This window comes from Colletes gigas, unplaced genomic scaffold (genome assembly GCF_013123115.1).
Source record: "Colletes gigas isolate AHSC1104 unplaced genomic scaffold, ASM1312311v1 Colletes_gigas_Sc00014, whole genome shotgun sequence".
Lineage (NCBI taxonomy): Eukaryota > Metazoa > Arthropoda > Insecta > Hymenoptera > Colletidae > Colletes > Colletes gigas.
The window spans coordinates 2127967-2150396 of record NW_025106643.1 but is presented as its reverse complement, the minus strand read 5'-3'; the positions used below and the strand labels follow the sequence as shown (position 1 = coordinate 2150396).

At 45.1% G+C, this 22430-nt stretch overlaps 1 protein-coding gene across 1 annotated transcript; it reads left to right on the top strand.

Moving 5' to 3' along the window:
- Nucleotides 1-1382: 1382 nt before the first annotated feature.
- LOC122399685 (transcription factor Sox-21-B-like) lies at nucleotides 1383-7881 on the top strand. The gene is made up of 2 exons (XM_043400559.1): nucleotides 1383-1585; nucleotides 7098-7881. The coding sequence occupies exons 1-2, from the start codon at nucleotides 1383-1385 to the stop codon at nucleotides 7879-7881; spliced, it is 987 nt and encodes a 328-aa protein (XP_043256494.1).
- The last annotated feature ends 14549 nt before the right edge of the window (nucleotides 7882-22430 follow it).

The following is a 22430-nucleotide window of genomic DNA, read 5'->3' as shown; positions in this document are numbered from 1 at the left end:
CCACACGTTATACCATAACAAACATAAACATTACTGATCTGCTCCAATACACTGTATCTCTTACTGGTTGGAATTTCGTATTTTTATTTTTTATTAAGCGTTAAACAATTTTTAGCACCTCAAATCTGGGGCACCCTATACAAAAAAATCAATTCTGTAATTCTAAATGTTGCAAAATAAATTTGCATACATCCCCCAAAAAATTTTGGTTAACCTTGGCTCGCAATGACATGTCTGACTGGTCACAAATTCCACGATCACTCGTCATCGTATATTAAAAAAAAACACATTTTTTATTCGAGAGGTATTCGTAAAACGAGTTCTTTTTCATGGCCATTCCTCGTACAAATTCAAATAGAATTAAATAATACTCGAAAAATCATTTGGAATTGGGAGCCCCTTGCTCCAGGGCCTCATCGATCAGAGGATTGGATCGCGTCTGAACTATGACGGACCTACTCCACTTAACTTTGCCGAATCAATCCTGGGAGCATTGTCTCGTGGACTCATCAGTGTCCCGGATACAGCCTGACCATCGGCGGCCAGAAAGGTCAGAAGGAAAAAAAACGGTAGTACGATAATCTGCGTAACAGACACACTCGTGGCCGGACCGGGTGCCAGGGACGCCCGTGGTCGAGAAGAGACGAGAAACGCGTTAAACGGAGACGAGGCACCTCCACCTGTTGAACGCGCCTATATTCCACGTCCGCCATGTCGGCGAAGGAGCCAATCGTGGGTGTCCATTAGCCACGGACCATGGTGGGAGAGGAGGAACATTTCTGGTTGGCCGATCCTTGTTTCCATCGCGTCCCACGGGGATCCAGCAACTCCGCGAGTCCCTCGATTCCTCCCTGGCTCGTCCCAGACTCGACGTCGGAGAGGTCCTGGCCCGATCCTTGCCAGTCCTTTCGTCACGGTGTCGATCAAACAGCTAGTCCGGGGCTCGGTGTTCGTTCACGATAAACGCCAACGCGCGAGTCCAAGTACCTGACAGTCCGATTTTTGGGGGCGAGACGCGAATCTGTGAAGGGGTTCCGTGAGTGGTCAACACTAGCCAGGACAATGGAATGTGTGGGTCGCGCGAGAGTTTCGAGGTCGTGAGGAAGGTGATCGCTGAAAGTTAGGTCCGAGGGATCGAACTGGTGGCTAAAGATCGAAAGGGAGGATCGTGAGGTGGTGGAGCACGTGATTGGACTAGAAGGGTGCTGTGTTTCGTTGTTTACCACCGGTCCGGGATTCGACGGCTAACGAGTATGAGAACAGTGATAGTTTTCTGTCAATGGAACCGCGCGAAGCGACTATTCTGTCAGGAGAGAGCGATTAAATAGAGATTCGTGGCTGAGGACTGGTTAAAAGAGGATCAAGGGACAGGCTAGTTAGAGATGTCGTCGAAAACGCTTCACAACGAGCACATCAAACGGCCGATGAACGCGTTCATGGTGTGGTCACGCGGACAGCGACGGAAAATGGCACAGGAGAACCCCAAGATGCACAACTCCGAGATCTCGAAGAGGCTCGGGGCTGAATGGAAGTTGCTCAGCGAGAGCGAAAAGCGACCTTTCATCGACGAGGCCAAACGACTCAGGTGAGATTTCAAACTTTCGATCTTAGAAGTGACTTCGCGGCTTAGAAGTGAAGCTACGAGGATCTCAAAGATATCTAAGCATCTTAAACACTTGATAGATCAATTTTTTCATTTTTAATACGTCTGTAAGTTAATTAAATCGATGCTCGATCTAAACGATAAGTGTATCCGCGGATCTCACAAAATTTCCTCAGTGAACTTTGCAGTGATCCTTTTTCTTTACCTTCCCATTTCTTGTGAAGTTATTATTAATCTTGAATTTTTATTTAGTTACCAATACCTTGCTAGATCAAATTGAAACGTTGACAAATTGCTATCTCTGCTTAAATTCACAATTAACGAAGGATTAAAGGAAAGTAAAATATGGACGGTTTTGTTGCTGTATCAAAATATGAAGAATAAACTGAATATTAAAATTTTTTTAAACAACGTTATCTGAAGTTTCATTCGTTTGACAAAGATGGAAACAGCTTGATCGCGGCGTATCGCTTTGAATCGATGTCGAGGATTTTTCGTTTGCTAATTGCTCTTTAGTCGCGACCGCTCGAACGAAATTATCGCATCGAGGCGTATCTGCGATAACCGAGGGGGGGCAGGGGGATCGAAAACGAGAACAGGGAGCCCCGTAGTTCATAATACGGTACATTGTTGCTAAAGCTAAGGGCGTGCTGCGCTAAGCTAAGGGGTGGAATAGGGTGAACGAAGTGGTATTTATGGAGGTGGAGGGGACAAGCCCTTTATTACCCAACCCTGAATATTTAATCATTGTTATGAGTTTATTTAGCCCCGACGAGCGATATACAGGTCGAAGAGATTTCACGATCGAGCGACATTTTTATCGTCCCTTTAATTATCTCGACTATCGAGCGGAATTAATTCGGAGAGAATCGTTGGAGCGAAAATTGAAAATCTAATATTAAGTTTGAGACGACCATTAATAGCATTTCTCGAAATCACTTTTAAAAATGGTGGAAAGAGACGGTTGGGTTGCAGCGGCGGATCGAAAACGAATAAAGCGAAACCAAACGCGGTGGAATAAGAATTAATTTGAAAGTACGACGCGCGAGTACGACGACAGAGTCCGGGGCTTTATATCAACGGTTTTTCCAAAGCAAAAATTGCCGGGTATAGGCAATTGATAGGGACCGGACCAGGGGTTGAATATAAACCCTCGCGGAATCACCCGCCGCGACGATGGAGCCTCGTAAAATAAATAATGGAATAATAAAGTCGTTTCTTCCAAAGCGCGTCATCGTCGATTCGTTTTCAATTGCCAAGTGTTCGTTTTACTCGGCGGATCCCGGTTTTCGAAAAAATAAATAGGGACGGGCTTGCCGGTTAAATGGGCGCAATGTAACGTCGAATCCGCTTTTCTGTCGATGACCGTGATCGAAACTACAAAAAAAAAAAAATAGAGAGAGAGAGAGAGGAGGATATTCAGCATTGACACCTGGCCGGTGCCCAGTCAACGTTCATTTTTCTGATCCATAACATTTTGCATCGAAATTCTCGCACGGTTTCATATGTTGCTTTTTTCGATTGTTGCACGGAAAATATTGTTATGTCCGAACGAGATCGTCGGGGCACGGAGCATCGCATTGTACGCTTTTAAATCGTACACTATCGTCAAAAAAAAATTCTTCTTTGAAGGTTTTGTTTCGATGTTTAGCGCATTTTCCTCTAAAGTAGTTATTTTAGATGTACTCACAAGTAATTAAAAATGGAAGTTATTAAGCTCTTTTTGGGGGTAAAGCTTGTTCCATTCGTTAAGGTATGGCTAATGAAATCATCGATAAGGACATCTGAGTGTATTCAGAATTTTCAACAAAAAGAAGCTAAAAGAGATGCATCAAAACGCGAGACAAAAATATCAGAAAAATACCGAAATTCAGAAAAGAGCTTGCAAAGAAAAACTACCCCCAAGAAATCAATTAACTGTCTCAAAGTTTCTGTGTACGTTTCGTCCAGGGAAACGTATCTCAGTGACTGTGTCGGTGATCGTTGCAGCGACTGAGGGCGGAGAGAGGGGGAGGGGAAAGGGGTGTTAAAATTTCGGGGCAGAAGCGTGTAACGGGGGAATCCGCTTTTCTGGCGGATGGCAGCGTGGATGACGACTTTGGTAACGGCTCCGCTTGGCAGCCAAGGGGGTTGGAGAGGGCAGCGGCGGACGGTCGTAAAATAAAGAGGAGAGGGGCCCGATAAAAGTGGTTCCCCCGGAGCCACGTTCCTGGGAGGAACGGGTTCCCCTGGAGCCGAGCCGTCACTGGCCCGACGTAATCTGTCCGTTCGTTCACGGCGACTCACAATGTGGCCCCCGAGATAACAAATAAAGCCCCATTGTCGCAATTGTGTGGATTTAAAAGGATTTGCGCGGCTCCTCTGCCGGCCCCTGCCCCCCTCCCACCCGCCCCCCCCGGATCTCTCACCCTCACGGCTGCTCGTTGGCTGTGCCGCTGCCACTGCTGCTGCCTGTCCGACGATTCCCTCCTCCGACCCTCTTTTCCACGGCTCCTCCGCGCCGTTTGTCTACCGTTCTCGTTTTCGTGGAAAGGGGGGTCGAAGGAAAACCGGCGAGAATTAATACGGTGTTGCGGAAATACCGACCGCTTTGTCATTCGGGAATCTAAAGTCATCTTGGACACTTCCGGCGAGATGCAAGATGCAGATGAGCGTTGAAAGGTGAGGGATAACTCGCGAAAGAAGCAACCTCGGAGATCTATCCTTTGATCCTCGGATTGAGCTCTGCTGGCGGAAGTTATTGAGGGGGGTAGTCATTGAGATGTGGATGGGGGGTGAAGGTGGCTCGCGAAAGAAGGAATCTTGGTTTTTGGTTCATGTTAACCCCTTGGTATACAATAAGGAGTGAGCTAGGTAGCTAACTTGCATTGAGTGTGCTAGGTAGCTAGCTAGCATTGAGTGTGCTAGGTGGCTAGATAGCAAGGAGTGAGCTAGGTAGCTAGCTAGCAAGGAGTGAGCTAGGTAGCTAGCCTGACTTGTCACAAGTTTCACAGTCATGAGGCTACTCGAGTCTTGCATTTTAAAATCAACACATTTCTACGTTCACCAGGTGAATTAAATTGTATCTCAAAGGCTCAACGTTCATGAGACCACAAGATGAGGATACAGGCTAAAGAAAACTCGGGAATGGTATAACTTTAATTGATGTTAGGTTTCTGGGAGCCCAAGTTGTGGTCATTTTGATCAGACCAGTAGTAAATTTCACGACTCTTGAGGTCATCTAAAATTGCACACCTGGCTCTCATAGACACGAAGCTACCAACCCAAGATAATACTGTTGAAATCGAGAATATTGTTATTTTTTGACTGATTCGTCCAGTCTGGAGTCGCTGGCTAATCCGTTGTCGACGTGGCGAAAGGGATAATCATCGAACGACAAAACTGTCGACGGGTTCGCGAAAGTCCGCCGGTCGTTGCGGGTGCACAATGACATTTATGACGAATCGTTACACTAATGACATTCGCGGAGCACCGGCGGACAATCGTGACTAATTGTTATTGTTTCTTGTTGCGGCGGCCGCGAGCGCAGCTACCGCGCGGCTTATGTCCACCGATATGATATAACGCGTTGTTTATCGCGCAGTTGGAACCGGTGATGCCGGGGAACGCCGTCCCTGGCGCTTGCTAGCAACGATGCCCGGCGATGGTGGTGGTGGAGGGTTCCCAGCGAATTGTAAAGATTACGCCCGATGTTTATGCATTTATGCTGAATTATTGTCGGCGGGGCTTTACCGATGTTTATGCTGATTTACGCTTTGTGCTATCTGCCGGGACACATTGTCCCGGAATTATTATTCCGCTGCATCACTCTCGCGGCGAGGAACCGAAATTTCGAATTTCGTTCGCGAGTTGGAAAATTTTCGCACACCCTGCCTACCCCCCTCCCCCTCGAACACCCCCGTTCTGGTCATCCGTGGCACCATTTTCATCGCGAGACATCGGTCGAGACTCGCTAACACACACCTTGAGATTTGGAATCTTTTTCATTTTAAGATTCAGACTTCAAGACTTTCCAATTCTTTATTGAAATATACAATTGTTCTCGAAATATCAGAATCGTGAATATTCTTTTGAAGGAGGGTTTTCCTCGTTTTGGTCTTTAAATTGTCAGATAAAGATACCTATTACCCTTTGTTTACATGGGGATCTCCAAATAGAAAATTCAACACACACCTTGAGATTTGGAATCTTTTTCATTTTAAGCTCCAGATTTCAAAACTTTCTAATTCTTTATTGAAATATACAATTGCTCTCGAAATACCAGAATCGTGAATATTTTTTTAGGGGATTTCCTCGTTTTGGTCTTTAAATTGTTTGTCAGATAAAGATACCTATAACCCTTTGTTTACATGGGGATCTCCAAATAGAAAATTGAACGCGATGAAAATATGCGCGTATCGCAGGCACCTATATCGAAATTTAAAGAAATCGTCCCTATCGTTGAATTAATATTGAGTCAGTTTTCTATTGCAAACACTAAAGAACCCTGTGAAAGACTCTACCTTCCTGGTTTACTTTAGTTTTCGATGTCACCTTAGATAAAAGCATGTAAACTTGTGTAAAGTTCTTATTCTTAATTCAATACTTTCGATCGTAGAATGTTCGTATTTCTAAAAAATCTTTACAGTTTAAGAAGCAATAATTGACGCAAAATCGCTCGGGAGGTGCGCGAAATAATTCGAGTGCTCATTGTGGAAACGTTTCCGGGAGAGAACCCCCGCAAAACGCGTCGCACGGAAAGTAGAAAAAAGAAGAAAAAAAGAGTTCCCGGCCATGAAACACCTATCTCTCTCGCTTTCTTTTATCTACACGAGGCGAAGCATAAATAAGGACTGCGTTTGTGCGCCTCTTGGATACATAATGGAGTATTATGTGACGGAGATACCACGGGGCTCTGACTCTTCCCTTCCTCCCCTCTCTTTTAGCAGCCCTCCGATGTGTCGACTGTGCCTCCAGCCGGGGTGTGTGTACAAGATATTTACTACAAATACCCATGGTGGCCCGTATCGTGTCCTAGGCACCACGATAATACGTCCCTTTGTACGGATAACGGTGTCGAGAGCAAAGTTTACTGAATTCCGAAGTGTCTCGTCGCGCGATTCTTCGTGTGATAACGAACAGGCCCGGATTATCGAAGGTAGATACCGGTGAAATTGTCTAAACGTATGCAAGAACCCCTCAAATAAAATCTTAGCTACGAAACATGATCTCGTGCTCGTTATTTCATGTTCATGTACAGTTCTCACGCTTGCTTTGACATCCTCAACAGCGTATGGTTAAACAAGAGACTCAAGATTGCCTCGCAAGAAAATACCAGGTGATCCTCTTAAGAGATCAAGTGGTTGATCAGTTTTCTTGCAGAGCAACAGAGATTTTTATGAATGACAAATAGAACAATAAGAATACGCCATAGAATACGAAGCAATTGATCAAGCAAATAAAATTCGACAAGCAGCCCAACAAAAAGTTTAAAGGGGGAAATATTTTGTTACAGAGCCCTCCACATGAAGGAGCATCCGGACTACAAGTACCGTCCCCGCAGGAAGCCGAAGTCCCTGGTGAAGAAGGAGAACAAATTCGGTTTCTCGATATCGCCCCTGATGTCGTCAGGTGAAACCCTAGGCAACATATCGAGAGGTTTGCTGCCGCCATTGGCGCCCCCGTCGCACCACGCGTTGATGAGCCACGAGGACCTCAAGATTCCCCGTTTTTTCCCGCCCTTTCCCTACCCCCTTTACCCGATCCAGCACAAGCTCGGAGAGGAGTTCAACGGCGGCAAATTAGCGGCGGATTTGGCCTTTCAGGCGCTTTACGGGGGCGGCACGTTCTACTCGAGCCACCAGACGATGTCCTGGCCGAATCTGACGACGGCGGCGTGCCTACAGCCGAACTGCGGCTGCCCCAGTCCGCCCAAAGACCCGAAGAGGTCGTACCTGGCTACCAAACTGGAGGAAAGACCGTTCCCCAGCCCGGGGAAGCCGGACGACGACGGTTTCCCATCGGACAGGGACTCCAGCAGGGAGGAATCGCGGTACAGGAAGCTGGAGGACGACGGATTATTGTCCGTGGACAGACACCAGGAGGTTGACAACAGGTCGCAGGACCGTTTCTCCTCCTCCTCCTCCTCCTCGCCCATCGAGCAAACGGAGAAAGTTGCTAGCGCTGGCTCGACGACGACGACGACGACGACGTCGACGAAGGTGGAGAGCGCGTTCTCCGTTCAGAATCTGACCTCGTCCAGTTCGAACTTGGGCGCTCACCGCGGCCACGTCATATGAAGACCGCTTCCGGTTCTTCCGGACTTAAACTTCCGGGGGAACCTGATACCAGCCGGATGGCCGACCACGGACTGGTGGAGGGTGCCGCCGATGCTCTCGCCGATCCCCCAGGCCACCGTCACGAACCTGAACGCGATGGCGAAGGACGACGACGTCCAGTTCCAGGAGGATCAACAGAGGAACCCCAGATCGCGGAACGCGCAAATCGCCAACGTCCAGTGATCCTTGGCGACGAAAGAAGTCCGGGGAATGGAACCTCCATGTTCGGTTGGAAGCGTGTGAAGCACGAGGACTCGAAGATCGCGAATACAAGGGGAGCTTCTGGCTGTAGAAATCTCTTTTGAAACGGTAGTATGTACCTAGTATCAAGAAACCCTGAAGGGTATCTTCATAATGGATCTTCGTTTTTGGGTTATTTGGTTTAAAGTTTTAGATTTTAATGACGAGAGGGAGGAAAACGAAGGTCCATTTTGAGAGAAAACCCCTTTAAGTTTGATCCTAGGTATGCTACTTCTTTAAAAGCGACTTCCAGTGGCGGAAGCTCCCCTTCCTGGACCGGTCGAAGGAGGCGTAAGATTAATCCTGCGAAGCTCGGGAGCTCAGCAATTCTTGAAAAAAACCTGTTGCGTTGTGTGATAATTTTAACGCTACGTGCGGGCGTGATGTTTTCTACAGTTGCGTATAGCGAAGACGTCGCGAACGAACCTATCCAGTAAAACTGACTAATTCGTTCGAAATGAAGGTCCTCCCCCGCGTAGAAAGAGGCGAAACGGGGTGCAATCGCCGTCGTTCGCAAAGAATTCGTTATGCGAGCCGTGGGTGGATAGGAAGAGCCGAATCGATAACTCGCCACGGCCGAAATCCCACAAAGAGAGGCGAAAGGGTCCTTTCTGGTAAAGCGTGTACAGAGGCGGCACACGGGATGCCAGAAGAGTCCAATTTTGATGAGATAACCAACCCTCTCGTGGCACATATTACCGCGCCGCGCGAGCCAAAGCGGGACAGACACACGGGGACAGAAAAGAGCCCAGGTTGGCTCGCTGGAGGGGGGGGGAGGGGGAGAGAAAAAAAAACCTCTTCCGGCGGAGGCAAATCTCTTCTTTGGGACGCGGCCATGCGAAATAAGCCAAACGTTCTGAATGCTAACGTAGATGCGACAGCGGACCTGTATACGCGCTATATACTCCACCCCCCGACAACCCACGTCGCGAGATGATTTCATCGCGACGCGGTGCCCGGCGCCGCGCATCGATACTGCAACTATCCGATATTTTCTGTTTCTTTATTTTATCGTTCCACTTCTTGTTGTCGCGTTTCCCCCTTGTAATTGCTTGCGCGGACACGCGAGGATTACGAGGGTGGGACGGCACCGCGAATCGAGTGGAACACGGTTACGAATTTTTGGCGAGTTTTGCCTATATCGAGAAACGTTTGTGATACATTATCGTGTTATGTTTAGATTTTTGTGCGTTAATTGCGTTGGAGATTAAATTGTTCTTCGGTTTTTTATACGTTTAAAAATAACGGTGAGATTAATAGTCGATGCAAGCTGTTCGTATAAAATACTGTTGACTCAATATCCTTCTTTTTATCATTTTACGAAGAAGACGAAACGACAGAGAATTTTGTCTTGGAATTTATTTGGATCTTTTATGAATTGCTTGTGTCGATCTTAATTTTAATGTTTTTTTTTTTTTAAGAATGTTTCTACGAATTTGAACAGGTGCTGTTGTTATTATCAAGAGTTGATATACAGAATGAACGCGTAGAAAAACCACCCTGTTTCCCAGCAAAGTTGCAAAGATAACGGTTAGTGCTGCTTAACGAAAAGAATCAACGAAAAAAACGTCTCTGCGAACAGAATGAACCTTGAATAATCGGCCATCGGTAATAGAGCGTTCGATTCGAGCAAATTGTTTGCATTCTATCCGCAAATTGTTGAATCCGTCGCGAACGCGCCGGATGTCCACGCAGTTTCATTGCTGGCGATTTTTTTTCTCGCGATCGACGAGCCACCCGTATTTCCGAAATTTTTTTCACGGTTGTTTCGCCCCCACGCGTCGACGTGTTTCCACCCGAAATTTCAACGAACGACACCCGGGGGATTTGTCAGCAGACCGGAACCGGGAGGCTAATTCCCCGCCGGACACTTTCACTATAGCGAATGTATACTAAATCGTAACGATCGTAGGAAATCGGCGTGTCGAACGCACGACAAGTATAATATAATGCATATCTAAGGGATAGAAACATATCTTTCCAGTATTTACGTAAGTTCCTCGGCCACCGTTCTTGCCGTGAATGAAAATAAAAAATGAAGATTGTAGCGATCGTATAATACGTCGAATTTTCCATTAATCTGAACGCGGCTGCGTTGAAACCCTCCCCACCCTCCCGACCCTGAAACGACATACACGTAATTATTGTTAATTATTGCTGTAATATAACGCCACGTTTGTAAATAAATTGAAACTTAATCGAACAGCTTCTCTTTTATTTCGATACCAGAATCCTTTTGTAAGGCAACGAAAAAAATATTTTTTAAATTAATTGCAACGATTGTGACCGAGTTGCTATGCATTTAACGTCGACATCGAGTACTATAACAATGGTTTTATGGGTTTTATTTTTCTAATTGTTCGAAGAAGACAACGAAGATTCTGCTTATTTTTTGTGACTGTCTCAACTTCTACTGATGTCCTTTATAAAATGTTTAATTCTATAATTGAACCTATGGTTTTAATTCCACGTTTAATTGAGAATCTCATCTCCAATTTAAAGACTTTACCATCGAATAAATTCGCGACACGGTGGAAATGGAGGTCCTCGCGAACGAGTCCTTGACACAGAACCGTGAAAGGAGCGTTTCCCGAGGTCGATCGGGAAAAGTCAAGTATATCTCGGAGATACCAACGAATTCGTAGGTCTAATCGAGGAGGGGTACGTGGAGGAACCGTCGAGAAAATCTCGAGAACGAGAGGGAGGAACCTCCACGCCTCCCCCGTCGACCCTCGAACCACCACCCCCCCGTTGCGTCGTGTTTTATTTCTGATAGCGACGCCTCCGTCGCCGCGGCGAGGACATTATCGCCACCGCGAAGGACCCTTTCTTCCCCCATAAAGGCAATCACGCTTTCTTCGTGGCGAGATAACAGCAGAATGGAGAGCCAGAAACGTCTCCGTTGCGCACGAGCGAATCTCTGAACGATTCTATAATTCTTCTCTCGCCCTGGGAACGAACGAAAAGATTTCTCAAAACTCAACAAACATTCCTGCTCACTGCCATAAAAATGATCAATCTTTCTTCGTAATTTTTATTGGACATTCCAGAGCAAGATATTACAAGTCGAGGCAGATCAAATTTTTGAACTCGTTTTTCTATCAAATACGTAGCTAAATATTTCCACCATTGTCCATTGCTATACACTGTTCGTAAAAATGAACTGTTATTACGACGAAGTCTTGATTAATGTAATCGAGCAAAAGCTTGGTTCGTTTAGTGTGTTACGTTACGATGAGAGGGGATCGTAAAAAAGTGAACGCTGAAATAATTTATCACCCTCGTCTCCCCTACACGTGTCTTTTTCCCATAAGCGTTGCATTTAACCCCGTTTGCTCAATGAACCTCGACGATTCCTCACGTTTCCACTTACCTCCCGTGCACGTGAGCCGAGGAACGCAACGTCGACGGTCTGGCACGGTTCCCCTGTAAAAATCCATCGGGGTCGCGGTAATTCCCACCTAGAAAGGGGGAGGGGATGGGGATGGAACGTCTCCGTGGTACGAGAAGTTTTCCACAGTGCGCACAAAGGGTGAAAAGGGTGGTTGGGGCGTCGACTACTGGCTGGCCAAAGGAGTCTAGGCGCTCTCCATTAGTATGCGCGGAAGTGCTGCTCGCTCGATTGTGGGAGGCATTGTCGGGGAAGAATGTCCTCGTTGCCGAGCTCTGTACCAGCGAAGACTGCCTTTGGTAAGGAGGCACGATTCCAAGTCAAATGTAATCACTTTCGAATCGAAACACCCACCGCCGCGATTCGCGTCCGACGTTCCAAGATTTTAAACGCTCGCAGATATATGCATTTGTTCCGTCGAGTTTCGTTTCATTCGACCATCTCGATGATAAAAAAAAGTATCGTCCTTCTACTTCAATCACAGAGGATACTATATTCTTTATGTTTTTAATTAGTTAAAGAACAACGTAGACGACGGGGCATTTTTATTAAAACTCTCCTATACGATGATATTCAATGATATAGAATTCCTTCGATATGTGTATACTAAAAATTAATAAGTATTTTTGTGATTAATTTACTGAAATTTTCCAGGAGTTATATATGGATATTATTAGAATTCTTTTCTTCCGTTGGAGAGATTACTAGAAAAATACACTCGTTTCCCGTCAGTAATGTGTTAACAATTACATTAAAATGCAATTTTTCTTTTAATTAGAATACATATTATTAAATTCAACATAAATTGCAAACAAATAAATTTTGTGGGTTCTATTAACGTTATAACATCAGAGACGTTTAATTTCTTGCAGATTCTGGATGCAAAAAAACATTCGAAGGAACTTGTACACGTGATCGTCGTTATTTAAGAGACTTCAGATAACTTTTAAACTTTCGCGTGGAACGGAATCGAGTGCAAAGAAACGCCGCGCGGTGGAAAATAAGACGACACGCGCCGCGCGGACCGGTAGACATGTTAATTGCGTCGGTGCGCAATTATATAAGCGCTTTTGTTGTCGCGAGAGGAGCGTTGCGCATCGCACGAATCGTTTGATTGCGGAAAATGACGGGCGACGATGGCGCGAGTGGAAGTTTTGAGTGGGCGTCGGTCCTGGCAGACAATGAGGCATTCAGGGGTGGCATTGTCGGGCCGACAACTGCGTTACCGTAGACAAACCCGAAATCACCGGCGCTATCGCCGTCCCAGATCCGATTATGCGAATAATAAAATGCACTGAAACTGGGGGGGTTGCAGCGGAGGCGGAAAGAGGGTTGGCGAGAAGTTTGTTAATAGCATCAGCGCCGCGTGATCGGGCTGCGCGTCTTTTTCTTCGTTTACCGACTCGTTTGCCCGAGTTACTCGTTTCCTTTTACCTTTTTGCAAGCTAACACCGACCCGTTGAACGATCTTATGCTTTTTTCGAGTCCAAGAATTTTATCAACGGTGCTTTAGACTGGGTGGACCAATCTCTGAGAGATGTTTCATTAGCTTGTAATTATTGTTTTGGAAGAATACTGTGACTTCCGCGTGCGCCAACAGAGGGCCACGCTGGACCCGTGCCTTTCTCGCAAGCACTCGAATGCAAGCCACCATAAAGAATTTTAAAATTAATTTTTAGATAATAATAATAACGCCCATTTCATGTAAATATACGTATGCAAAACTATAGATTTTAATATGTGTAATATATCAAATATGACGGGAAATGTGGTGGAACCGTGTGATCACACTTCGACAAAAGAATGTCGTAAATTGCCACAATCTAACGATTAATTGATCCTGAAAGATCTCAACAGACGTCAGATTACACTCCTCGGCGGCGAATAGGCTCGCGAAAGTGGGTCGAGCGAGTGTTCGTGTGGAAACTGGGTAACAAGGACGCTGAACGCGAACGAGGATCGTCCGAAGGGTGATCGCGAACGGAACGCCGGGTATAATTACGCATTAAGGGTCGTCAAAGTCCGGCTGAAGTTGGTGAACTTGGTTAATTAGGAACGGTAGTCAGACGCCCGCCCGGCATTGTCCGGTACTGTTGACTTCCGGCCTCTTCTCGCCGCCTCGAAACCGGGCGGCGGTAGGGGGAGGGTAGGTTGATTGTTTCATTGTTTCCGACCCCACTGTCAAATGCCACCGCGCTGAATGGGGTTATTGTTGTTTCAGGCCGCGTTGCAGACAATCCGGGGGTTTTCGAGATCCCCCGCCTTGCTGTTCGATGTTCAGGCACGTCGACTTCGAAGAAACAAACGCGTTACCTTCTTTCGCGAGACCGTCGAAAACTACCCTCGACGGTCGATTTTTCTGCAGTTAACGCGTTGCATTTGGTGGCCACCGGTGACCGGCGCCTGACACTTGGAATGTGTTTCAAAATAAGAAACTAATCTTTGTAGATTTATAGTAACAGATGACGTATTATTCTGAAATTTTCTTTTACGATTCTTATAATTTTAAAACACTTTCTAACATAGTTCCTAAACACCTCCCATAGAACGTTGTGACTATTACGGTTTGGATGCTCGTTCGAAGCTGATGCAAAGGAGAATCAGCGATAAAAATGTATCCAGGTCCAGCAAATCGTTCGTTGCGATCGGGCGGCGATCTTCCTGGGTAACAAATTACGTTTTAAGGGACTTTCCTTCAGGAACGCGGCCAGACAGTTTATCTCCATTCGTTCCCGGCACTTTCACGGCCGGTGGCGACCGCTATTCGGTAACGTCACCGTCCCCCGAGACCTAGTAAAATACTAGCCGTGGCAACATTTCACGGACGGATCTCCATGACCCAGGGCCGCGGCCGATAGGATCGTCGCATTTCCCGTGGACGCTCATATATAAGGTGAACTTATGCCGAGCGTAAATTTCCTGGTATTGGCCGCCCGCTATCTTATCACGGCTACGCTTTTCCCAAGGCGTCGATAGACCATGCCAGACATTATGCGAAATTGAAAAACCGAGAGCGTCCAGCGGCCGCCGCCCCAGCGGACTTCCGGTCAAGATGAGCAGAGGCCATCGCGGGTTAGATCTACAAAACGATAGAGATTGAGGCGCTGGATGTCAAGGGAACGTCCGTTGTTCGAAGAAATTAATTTTTAAATACTCTCCCGTTGAAAAGAATCGAAATGTGGTGTTTTTTATATTTATATCGCATCAAATTCAACTTACAGTCTGTTCCACAAGAATAAGTTGGCGATAATGATAATCTGAACCGTATAAAGTGGTTAGCGTGTTCGCTAGATCAGAATCCAATGAGAAGATTTTGAGAAATCTATGCTGGTGATAAACGGTGTCAAAATATGTATTATTACAACAATGGGGGGCGAGGTAGAAGTATGAAAAATCAACTGATTGAAATTCTTAAAACTAAGGGAGGTCCTACTATATTATTTTTATAACGTAATTCAATTGTATTCTCGGTGCAATTTTTGTATAATTTGTTTAATAAGAATGCAACGTTAATTAAGTTTTATAGTTACGAAACAAAAATAAATTAGCTTTCTGTGATTCTTCCCTTTTCTAGTGGATGCAATTTATTCTTCTTTGGCAGGGTATCGTCTCTTAACACAATTTCGAATTTTAGAGTGGTTTTATAGTTATGAATGAAAACCTCCCTTAACCTTCGACCCCCTCAAAAGTTGATGTGCAATTTTTTCGTCATTTTATGAACAGTGTTGGCATTGAAACAATGATCATAAGTAGACTGCGGATGTTTATGCATTTATGGGAAATTTTAATTTTCAAAAAACTACAGAATTTAGTTAATATGCAAGAATATAAGGAATACTTAAAGTAAGGTACGAATTATTATATCTAAGGGTAGAGACAATCCTCTGCAAAGCTCCAATTTCATTAATTTTATTAATAAAAATATGAATTTGCATGAAGATACGCAGTCTAGTCATGACATGTAGTCTGGAGCAATATGGAATATCAGTGGTTCAGACGTGTATTCGATGTGCATGAAATTTTTCGCAAACAAATATATATTTACAAAGATGTCGCCAACACGTTCTTGTGGGACAGACTGTAACATGGAAGGACCACGCCAAAAGAAGTCGATCGATTAAAAATAATTTTCCACGGCAGCATCGCGCGCGCCAGACGCCCCGAGGAAGAATCGAACGAAGTAAGGGAGAGAAGAGAAAAAGGAAAGGGTCGACGGAGGGGGCCATTCCAGGGGATACTTCGTCACGATTTAACGCCATAAAAGTCGAATAAGGCCCGGTGCCCGATGATGCCCCGACACCTTCTCCCGCGGATTGGAAACAAAATGTCGTAAAATATCGGTTTGCACGTTCCCTCCCGGTTCCACGCGTTGTACCGGGTGACCCGGGAGCGACGTATATAAAATCGCGGGGGTTGCTCGCGCGGCGGTAAATATAAATAAAAATGGAAAGCCGGCCATAATGGCCGGTGGAAAGTATGACGCATACCTATAACCGCGGCTGTTTCAAATTGATATTTCGAAAGTGCCCTCCCCCACCCACCGACGCGGCAACCGTACACACATTCTTTCTCCTATCCTCGTACTTTCGTCCCTGTTCCCGCCCTAACCGAGTGGTCGCCTCGCTCTTTCCGGGTTCTACGATGTCAGATACCGGTGACTCTGGCGCCAAACGCGACACCCTTTCTCTACTTTTTTTACCAACCCCCCCTTTTTCTCCTTTTTCTCGACGGTATTTCTGCCCCCGTGGCCCGACCACGGAATTGATTTTATTTCCTTTCGCCGATTCTCGGCAGACCCGGCTTATCGCGACGCCCCCGCGGCCTCCTGACGGCCAATTTCTTTTCCAAACCAACGTGGAAGGATCTGAGCCACTGTTCTGCGCGCCACTTCCGGCTCCTCCTGACCGCGGGATAAGCGGGGCCCGACCGGCGAGACGGGATTTCGATTTTTACTCTCGAGGGCGAAATTGAAGGGTGAAATTGAGCTGCGCGACGATCGATACGATCGAAGGGCACTTTCCAATACAGTTTTCTATTTTAAACTTTCGATACAGTCGAAACATAAAAATTGCAAGATCACAGTAGCTCACAAAATCAATTTACATCGTTAACAAATAGAATGCTCACGTTAGCTTTAAGTTTCCAAAATAAAATTGTGAGTTACATACGTAGGAGTCTCGAGAATTTATACGTAAAATTGCAAAAACACATCTCATAACAGCCACAGAATTTACAGTGCATTTAGTGTAAACATTACCATATTTCTAACAAATGGAATCTAAACGTTACACTTTGATCCATTTGTCAACGATCTGGATTGAAAGCTTTGGAATGCGTTTGTTTAGTTACGAAGAACGTTTACTCCGAATAGCCATCACGTAGAACCGACATTTGCCAAAGAAAATATTTGGAAGTAAGCCTGCCTAAAAAGTGGTCAAATTTCTGGGTCGAGTCTCGCAAGATTAGAATTCTAATCGATTCCAAGGGGCAATAGCGCCCGGCAAATCGTCAACGCTATATCCGGCATCGACTGGAAGAGCAGTGATCCAAGCAAATCGCCTGACAAATATAGAAAACTCGAGCAGCCTCGCTTGGTCATTATCGTTTCCGTGACCATCCACTTTTGCTAACGCGTTCGTAAATATGCAAACGGCTGAACGCCGCCAATCGTTTACGAAGTCTATCACTGACAATTTCTCCGAAACGACGAGAATTATTGACACTCGACTGCTTATGGAATGGAATATTAATCGATGGACTTTTTGACATTTTCACTGTGAAACCAGACTCCTGAAATCATGACAGAAAAAATAATTGTACGACAAGTTACAATAATTTAAATATTGCCAAGTGTCCTGATACTTATGATCAGTGCACTTTATTATGAAATTAAAACAAATTCCATTTAATTAATTATTAAAATAATTCCAAACTAATACCATTTAATGGCCAAAGATTTCTCCATTTAACGTATTGTCTGAGATTAATATCGCAAAGAGTATTTTCATTAGCGAAATTTCAAGGGATATTTCATCCCCCAAATCGTTAACCAGCAAAAACAAAATAACCACGCGTCTAATAATGCATCGAAGACCGTTCTACCGATCGAAATGGGGTAAAAGTGCATTGCGTTCGAGCTATTTTCGCGATCGCAATTAAGCCAGCGAAAATAAAACTGAAAGCACCGCGCTAAGCATTGAAATTACCCGGAACAATGGACACGGCCGTGTTTGAAAATTTATTCGCCGCGGTTCGGCGGGAAGGAGAACGAAAGAAGGGGTCCCGCGACGATGCGTCGCGAGTGCAAATTATTTTTCCACGCGACAACCATCCCCCGATAGAAGCTCAGGAATCCATGCACCAATGGATATGCAGCTGAGGCAAAATATAATGCAACCGTTCGCTTCTCTCTTCTCTCCGCTCTTCTATTTCCCGGACGCCAACAAAGGAGGGATTTGTCGCGAAGCGAAGCTTTGCCGGCGACAAAACCTTACCCCCCTACGCCCACACCCCCTACCCCCCCCCCTCTTCACCTGTCTATTCGTATGCTTTGTAAAGCTTTTAGCCCATTACGAGAGCGTACGCGTTTGGCTCGTCGATTGATGTAATGCTATTCTTACTTGCGAGGCATATTTATGCTCGACGTGTGTATTACTTCGGGCTCGATACTCGCCTGCTTTTAATATTCGTCGCTTAGGCTAACCCTTGTATAAGGATCTCCAATAACAGACATAGCAATTGAAGTGAAATGAAAAGGAAGATAGTCTAAGGCTAGTTACTCTATTTTTATGCAAGAAAAGCTCTAATGGCGACCAGTCGACAGCAACGTTTCTCTCGATTAATGAGTACTCGATCAAATAAGGGTACACGTATTTACCTAAATTTTCCGTGCGTCGATTAACCCTAACCCTCGAGGTAAACCCCATATCGTAATTTTGCCCGCAAGATGGAGTATGCATCATTTAGATGACTTCCTAGCTAGCCCATCGCCCAAAATCGCGAAACAGGGAATTACCAACCCCCTACATTTATTTTGTTCTGTCATATCATTGAGGATAATCAAAGACCCCTTTCTCGACTCCAAGGACTTTAATTCTAGAGTCTTGCATTATCCTGGAACTATGGATACCTACTCACGACCATACTCGACCCAAAACTGCTTAGCCAGAGCCTCGTTAGCCGGCACCGCCGTTGCCCGGCGTCCACCGCTTGGAGGAGAGGTTGGCTCATGCTGTGGGGGGGCCGGCAGGTGGGTGCAATACCTCCCCCCACAACTTTGAACGCCATTCCTAACAACGGAAACAACAACGAGCAACAACAGGCTCCATGAAACCGTTCGAGAAAAGCCAAGGGGCGCGGGCGAGGCGGCCGCGGATAAAGTGATTCGCGGCAATTAATCCCCCTGTAAATGATAGCGTTTTCATTTTCGCTGATGCCCTCCGCCACTCGGCCCGGAGAATAATAATCTATCTTAAATAACCCGCAGGGGTTGAACCGACGCTCGGTGCTCCAAGATGCTCCGACTGAAGTAAATGGCGAAGGCTAAAGTAATCTCGGCACCGGGGATTCAATTACTGGCGGTAAGTATGGCCCGAGATTTAAAAACAGAAATTATGCCTGTCCTCGCCCGTATTAGTTACACGGGGAGCCCTTCTCCAAGCGATTTTCAGTCGGACGGACGGTTAACCCAACGCGAACGGTAATTTTAAATGATCCGCGAGGCTCTACTTTGATTCATAGTGTTTAGGAATAATTGTCTCGAGATGCACTTGTAAACGTTGTGATATATTCGATGTTTAAATCAAAAAAAAAAAAAGCGAATATTTCGGGGTTTTTAGGGGTTCTCCGGGTCAGTAACCCCTTTGTTTATGATACTTAGATAGGAGTCTTATGTCTTTCATGTACCTTGTGTCAAGTAGTTTATCGTGACGCTAACTAATATAGTTTACATAGAAATTTTTAAAGTGTATCATTGAATCTGACCATACGTCTGTGAGCATCACTGATGTCCTTATAAACAGTGTAAAAATGATTCCCCGATTTTTGTCCACGTGTGGGTAGAGCACACGTGGGGTACGTGGCATGTCACAAAGGCCCGAGTCCTCCCACTTATCGCCGTGAACGATTAGAAGCCAGTTCGTCCGGCGAAAACAAGCCACAACAGCCGTGTTCCCCGTCTAGGTCCGATCCTCGATCCTCGATCGTCGAACACTCGCGGAGGGGGCTCGAGGCCGGAATAGGATAGGACCGAAGCGTGAAGAGGCAGTTATTGTGGGCGCTGGCGCGCGTCATTTGATCGCGCACAGTGGAAGCCGAGGCCTGTGTGTGCACCATTTCCCTCCTGCCAGGCTTGTCGCCCGATCCAACCCCCCCTTTCCACCCCCCGGGAACCCCTTCCTAACCCGCTGGTTTTCGCCCGCGCGACCCCCCCCCCTCGCGCCTCTCGTCGAAGTTGCGCAACCCAGCCCGCAGGAAGGGTAGGTAGGTGGGCCACCGAGGGTGGAATTTACCCCGCAGGCCGGCCAACCTAATGGAAACAAGAAATTGCGGCAAACAGCGTTACCCACGCCTCGACGCCCCGTAAATATCGCGAGAGAGACGGCGTCGCCGACAACGGCCTCTGTCCTTGTCAAAGGATCCGCTGGATCCCCGGGGGGGTGGGGGTGTCCTGTTCGATCGCCGGAAGGGTGACGGACCGCTACGCGACGATCTTTCCGCCCGGTTGTTCCGCGACGATTCCGCCCAAGACCGATTTAGATCGATTTGGAAACTACATTCGAGTGATTTGTTCGCGGATGATTGCAGAAACGAGCGATTATATGAACAATATCGAGGGAGAATGGAGTGGGTGGTCGGTCGAGTACTTGCGAGAGAGGTACAGGTTGAGCGTAGCCCTCTGCTGGCGAATTCGGGAAGCGTCGCTATAAGTTCTATCGGTTATACGTATTAGGACACTCGATCGTAATATTGTTAATGTTTGGATCATTCTAATTTAGTGAAAAGAAGTCAGAATAATTGTCATTGACCTGGGGCCATTTTCAAAGATTCTGAAGATACTAAAATTTAGGAATATTATTGGAATCGTAGAGCTATGGGTTCTATGATCAAATCAGACTTCAATATTTACTTTTTAAAACCTCCCTTAACCTTCGACCCCCTCAAAAGTTGATGTGCAATTTTGTCGTCATTTTATGAACAGTGTTGGTATCGAAACAATGATCACAAGTAGACTGCGGATGTTTATGCATTTATGGGAAATTTTAATCCTCAAAAAACTACAGGATGCATTTAATATGCAAAGATATAAGAAATACTTAAAGTAAGATACGAATTATTATATTTAGGGGTTGAGACATTCATTCATTCTATTAATAAACATGTGAATTTGCATAAAGATGTCTAATCATAAATATTATCCTTTTCTTCTCGGAACATTAGAACTACAAAGGGAAGGGTAATTACCAGATTTTAATAAGTTGTTTCTTCGAACGATTACTTTGCATTCTAGCGATTGTACACACTTGTTATAATTTCAGTGACTCCACAAGTTGCGAAATAGCTGAACGATTGCAACAATAAGAACGATACCGGAAGATACATACGCCTGTAATGCAGCTTCCTGACATTCGGTGTGTTCGAGTGGCGAGCACTCGTTCTCGGTTAAATCGCATTGGCCGCCGTTCTATTTATCTGGGTCTCTGATAATCGAGTTATCGGTGCTTTCTTTTCATTCGATTCAACCGACACCGAGAGCTATCGCTGACACTTCCGAGGGATCGACTGCTTCGTTTCGAGTGCAATTTATCAGAGAAACTCGCGGGGATACCACCACTCTCCCTCCCCCTCGCACCCCCCCTAGACAGAATCTTCGATGTTTACGGGAAACGTTTGTTCTTCGAGCACGATTTTAGACTTCGATGTCAAAATAATCACGAAACTATTCATCGATATAAATTAACACTAGAACTACCAAAGCAGTAACCCCCATTTGTAATCTCTAATAAAACTGATAAAACTCGATTAAATGTTTGTAATTTTCTATGAGAGATTGAATAAACATTTCTAAACAAGTTATTTTTGTAGAATTTTATTTTAATCTTCGCGTTAAATGTACTCGTATATGGACCAATAATATTTCTATTTTTACGAACAATTTGTATTACTAATTACACTAACACTTGTAAGTGACATTTCACTGTAAACTACATTATAGAAATACTTATATGGACCAATATTTTCCCACCATTTGTACAAACAATTTGTATTACTAATAACCTTCTAATTGTAAGTGAAATTTCACTGTATATTGCATCATAGAAATACTTATATGGACCAATAATATTCCCACCATTTGTACGAACAATTTGTATTACTAATCACACTAATTGTACCAATATTTTCCCACTATTTGTACGAACAATTTGTATTACTAATAACCCTCTAATTGTAAGTGAAATTTCACTGTATATTGCATTATAGAAATACTTATATGGACCAATAATATTCCCACTATTTGTACGAACAATTTGTATTACTAATAACCCTCTAATTGTAAGTGAAATTTCACTGTATATTGCATCATAGAAATACTTATATGGACCAATATTTTCCCACTATTTGTACGAACAACTCGTATCGCTTTAATTATTCCTATCAAGAATCAATTTAGGAATACTCGAAAAAATATTTGTTTAATTGGTGTAATCGACGCTTCACTATAAATTGCATTGGAGGAATACTTATGTTCGACATTGTACGTCGCTGAACGAAAGAATCGAAGCATCCGACAAGTAGACGCGGGAACGAGAGGGATCGTCGTAGAAAAAGGTAAACCCAGAATGGAAGGGAAACGCTGAATGTCGAGTTTTCAATCTGCCAT

Bases quoted from the DNA above. Each gene is read 5' to 3' on its own strand.
- LOC122399685 (XM_043400559.1), top strand. From the start codon at position 1,383: ATGTCGTCGAAAACGCTTCACAACGAGCACATCAAACGGCCGATGAAC. The intron at 1,586-7,097 runs GTGAGATTTCAA...ATTTTGTTACAG, and splicing joins GACGAGGCCAAACGACTCAG to AGCCCTCCACATGAAGGAGC.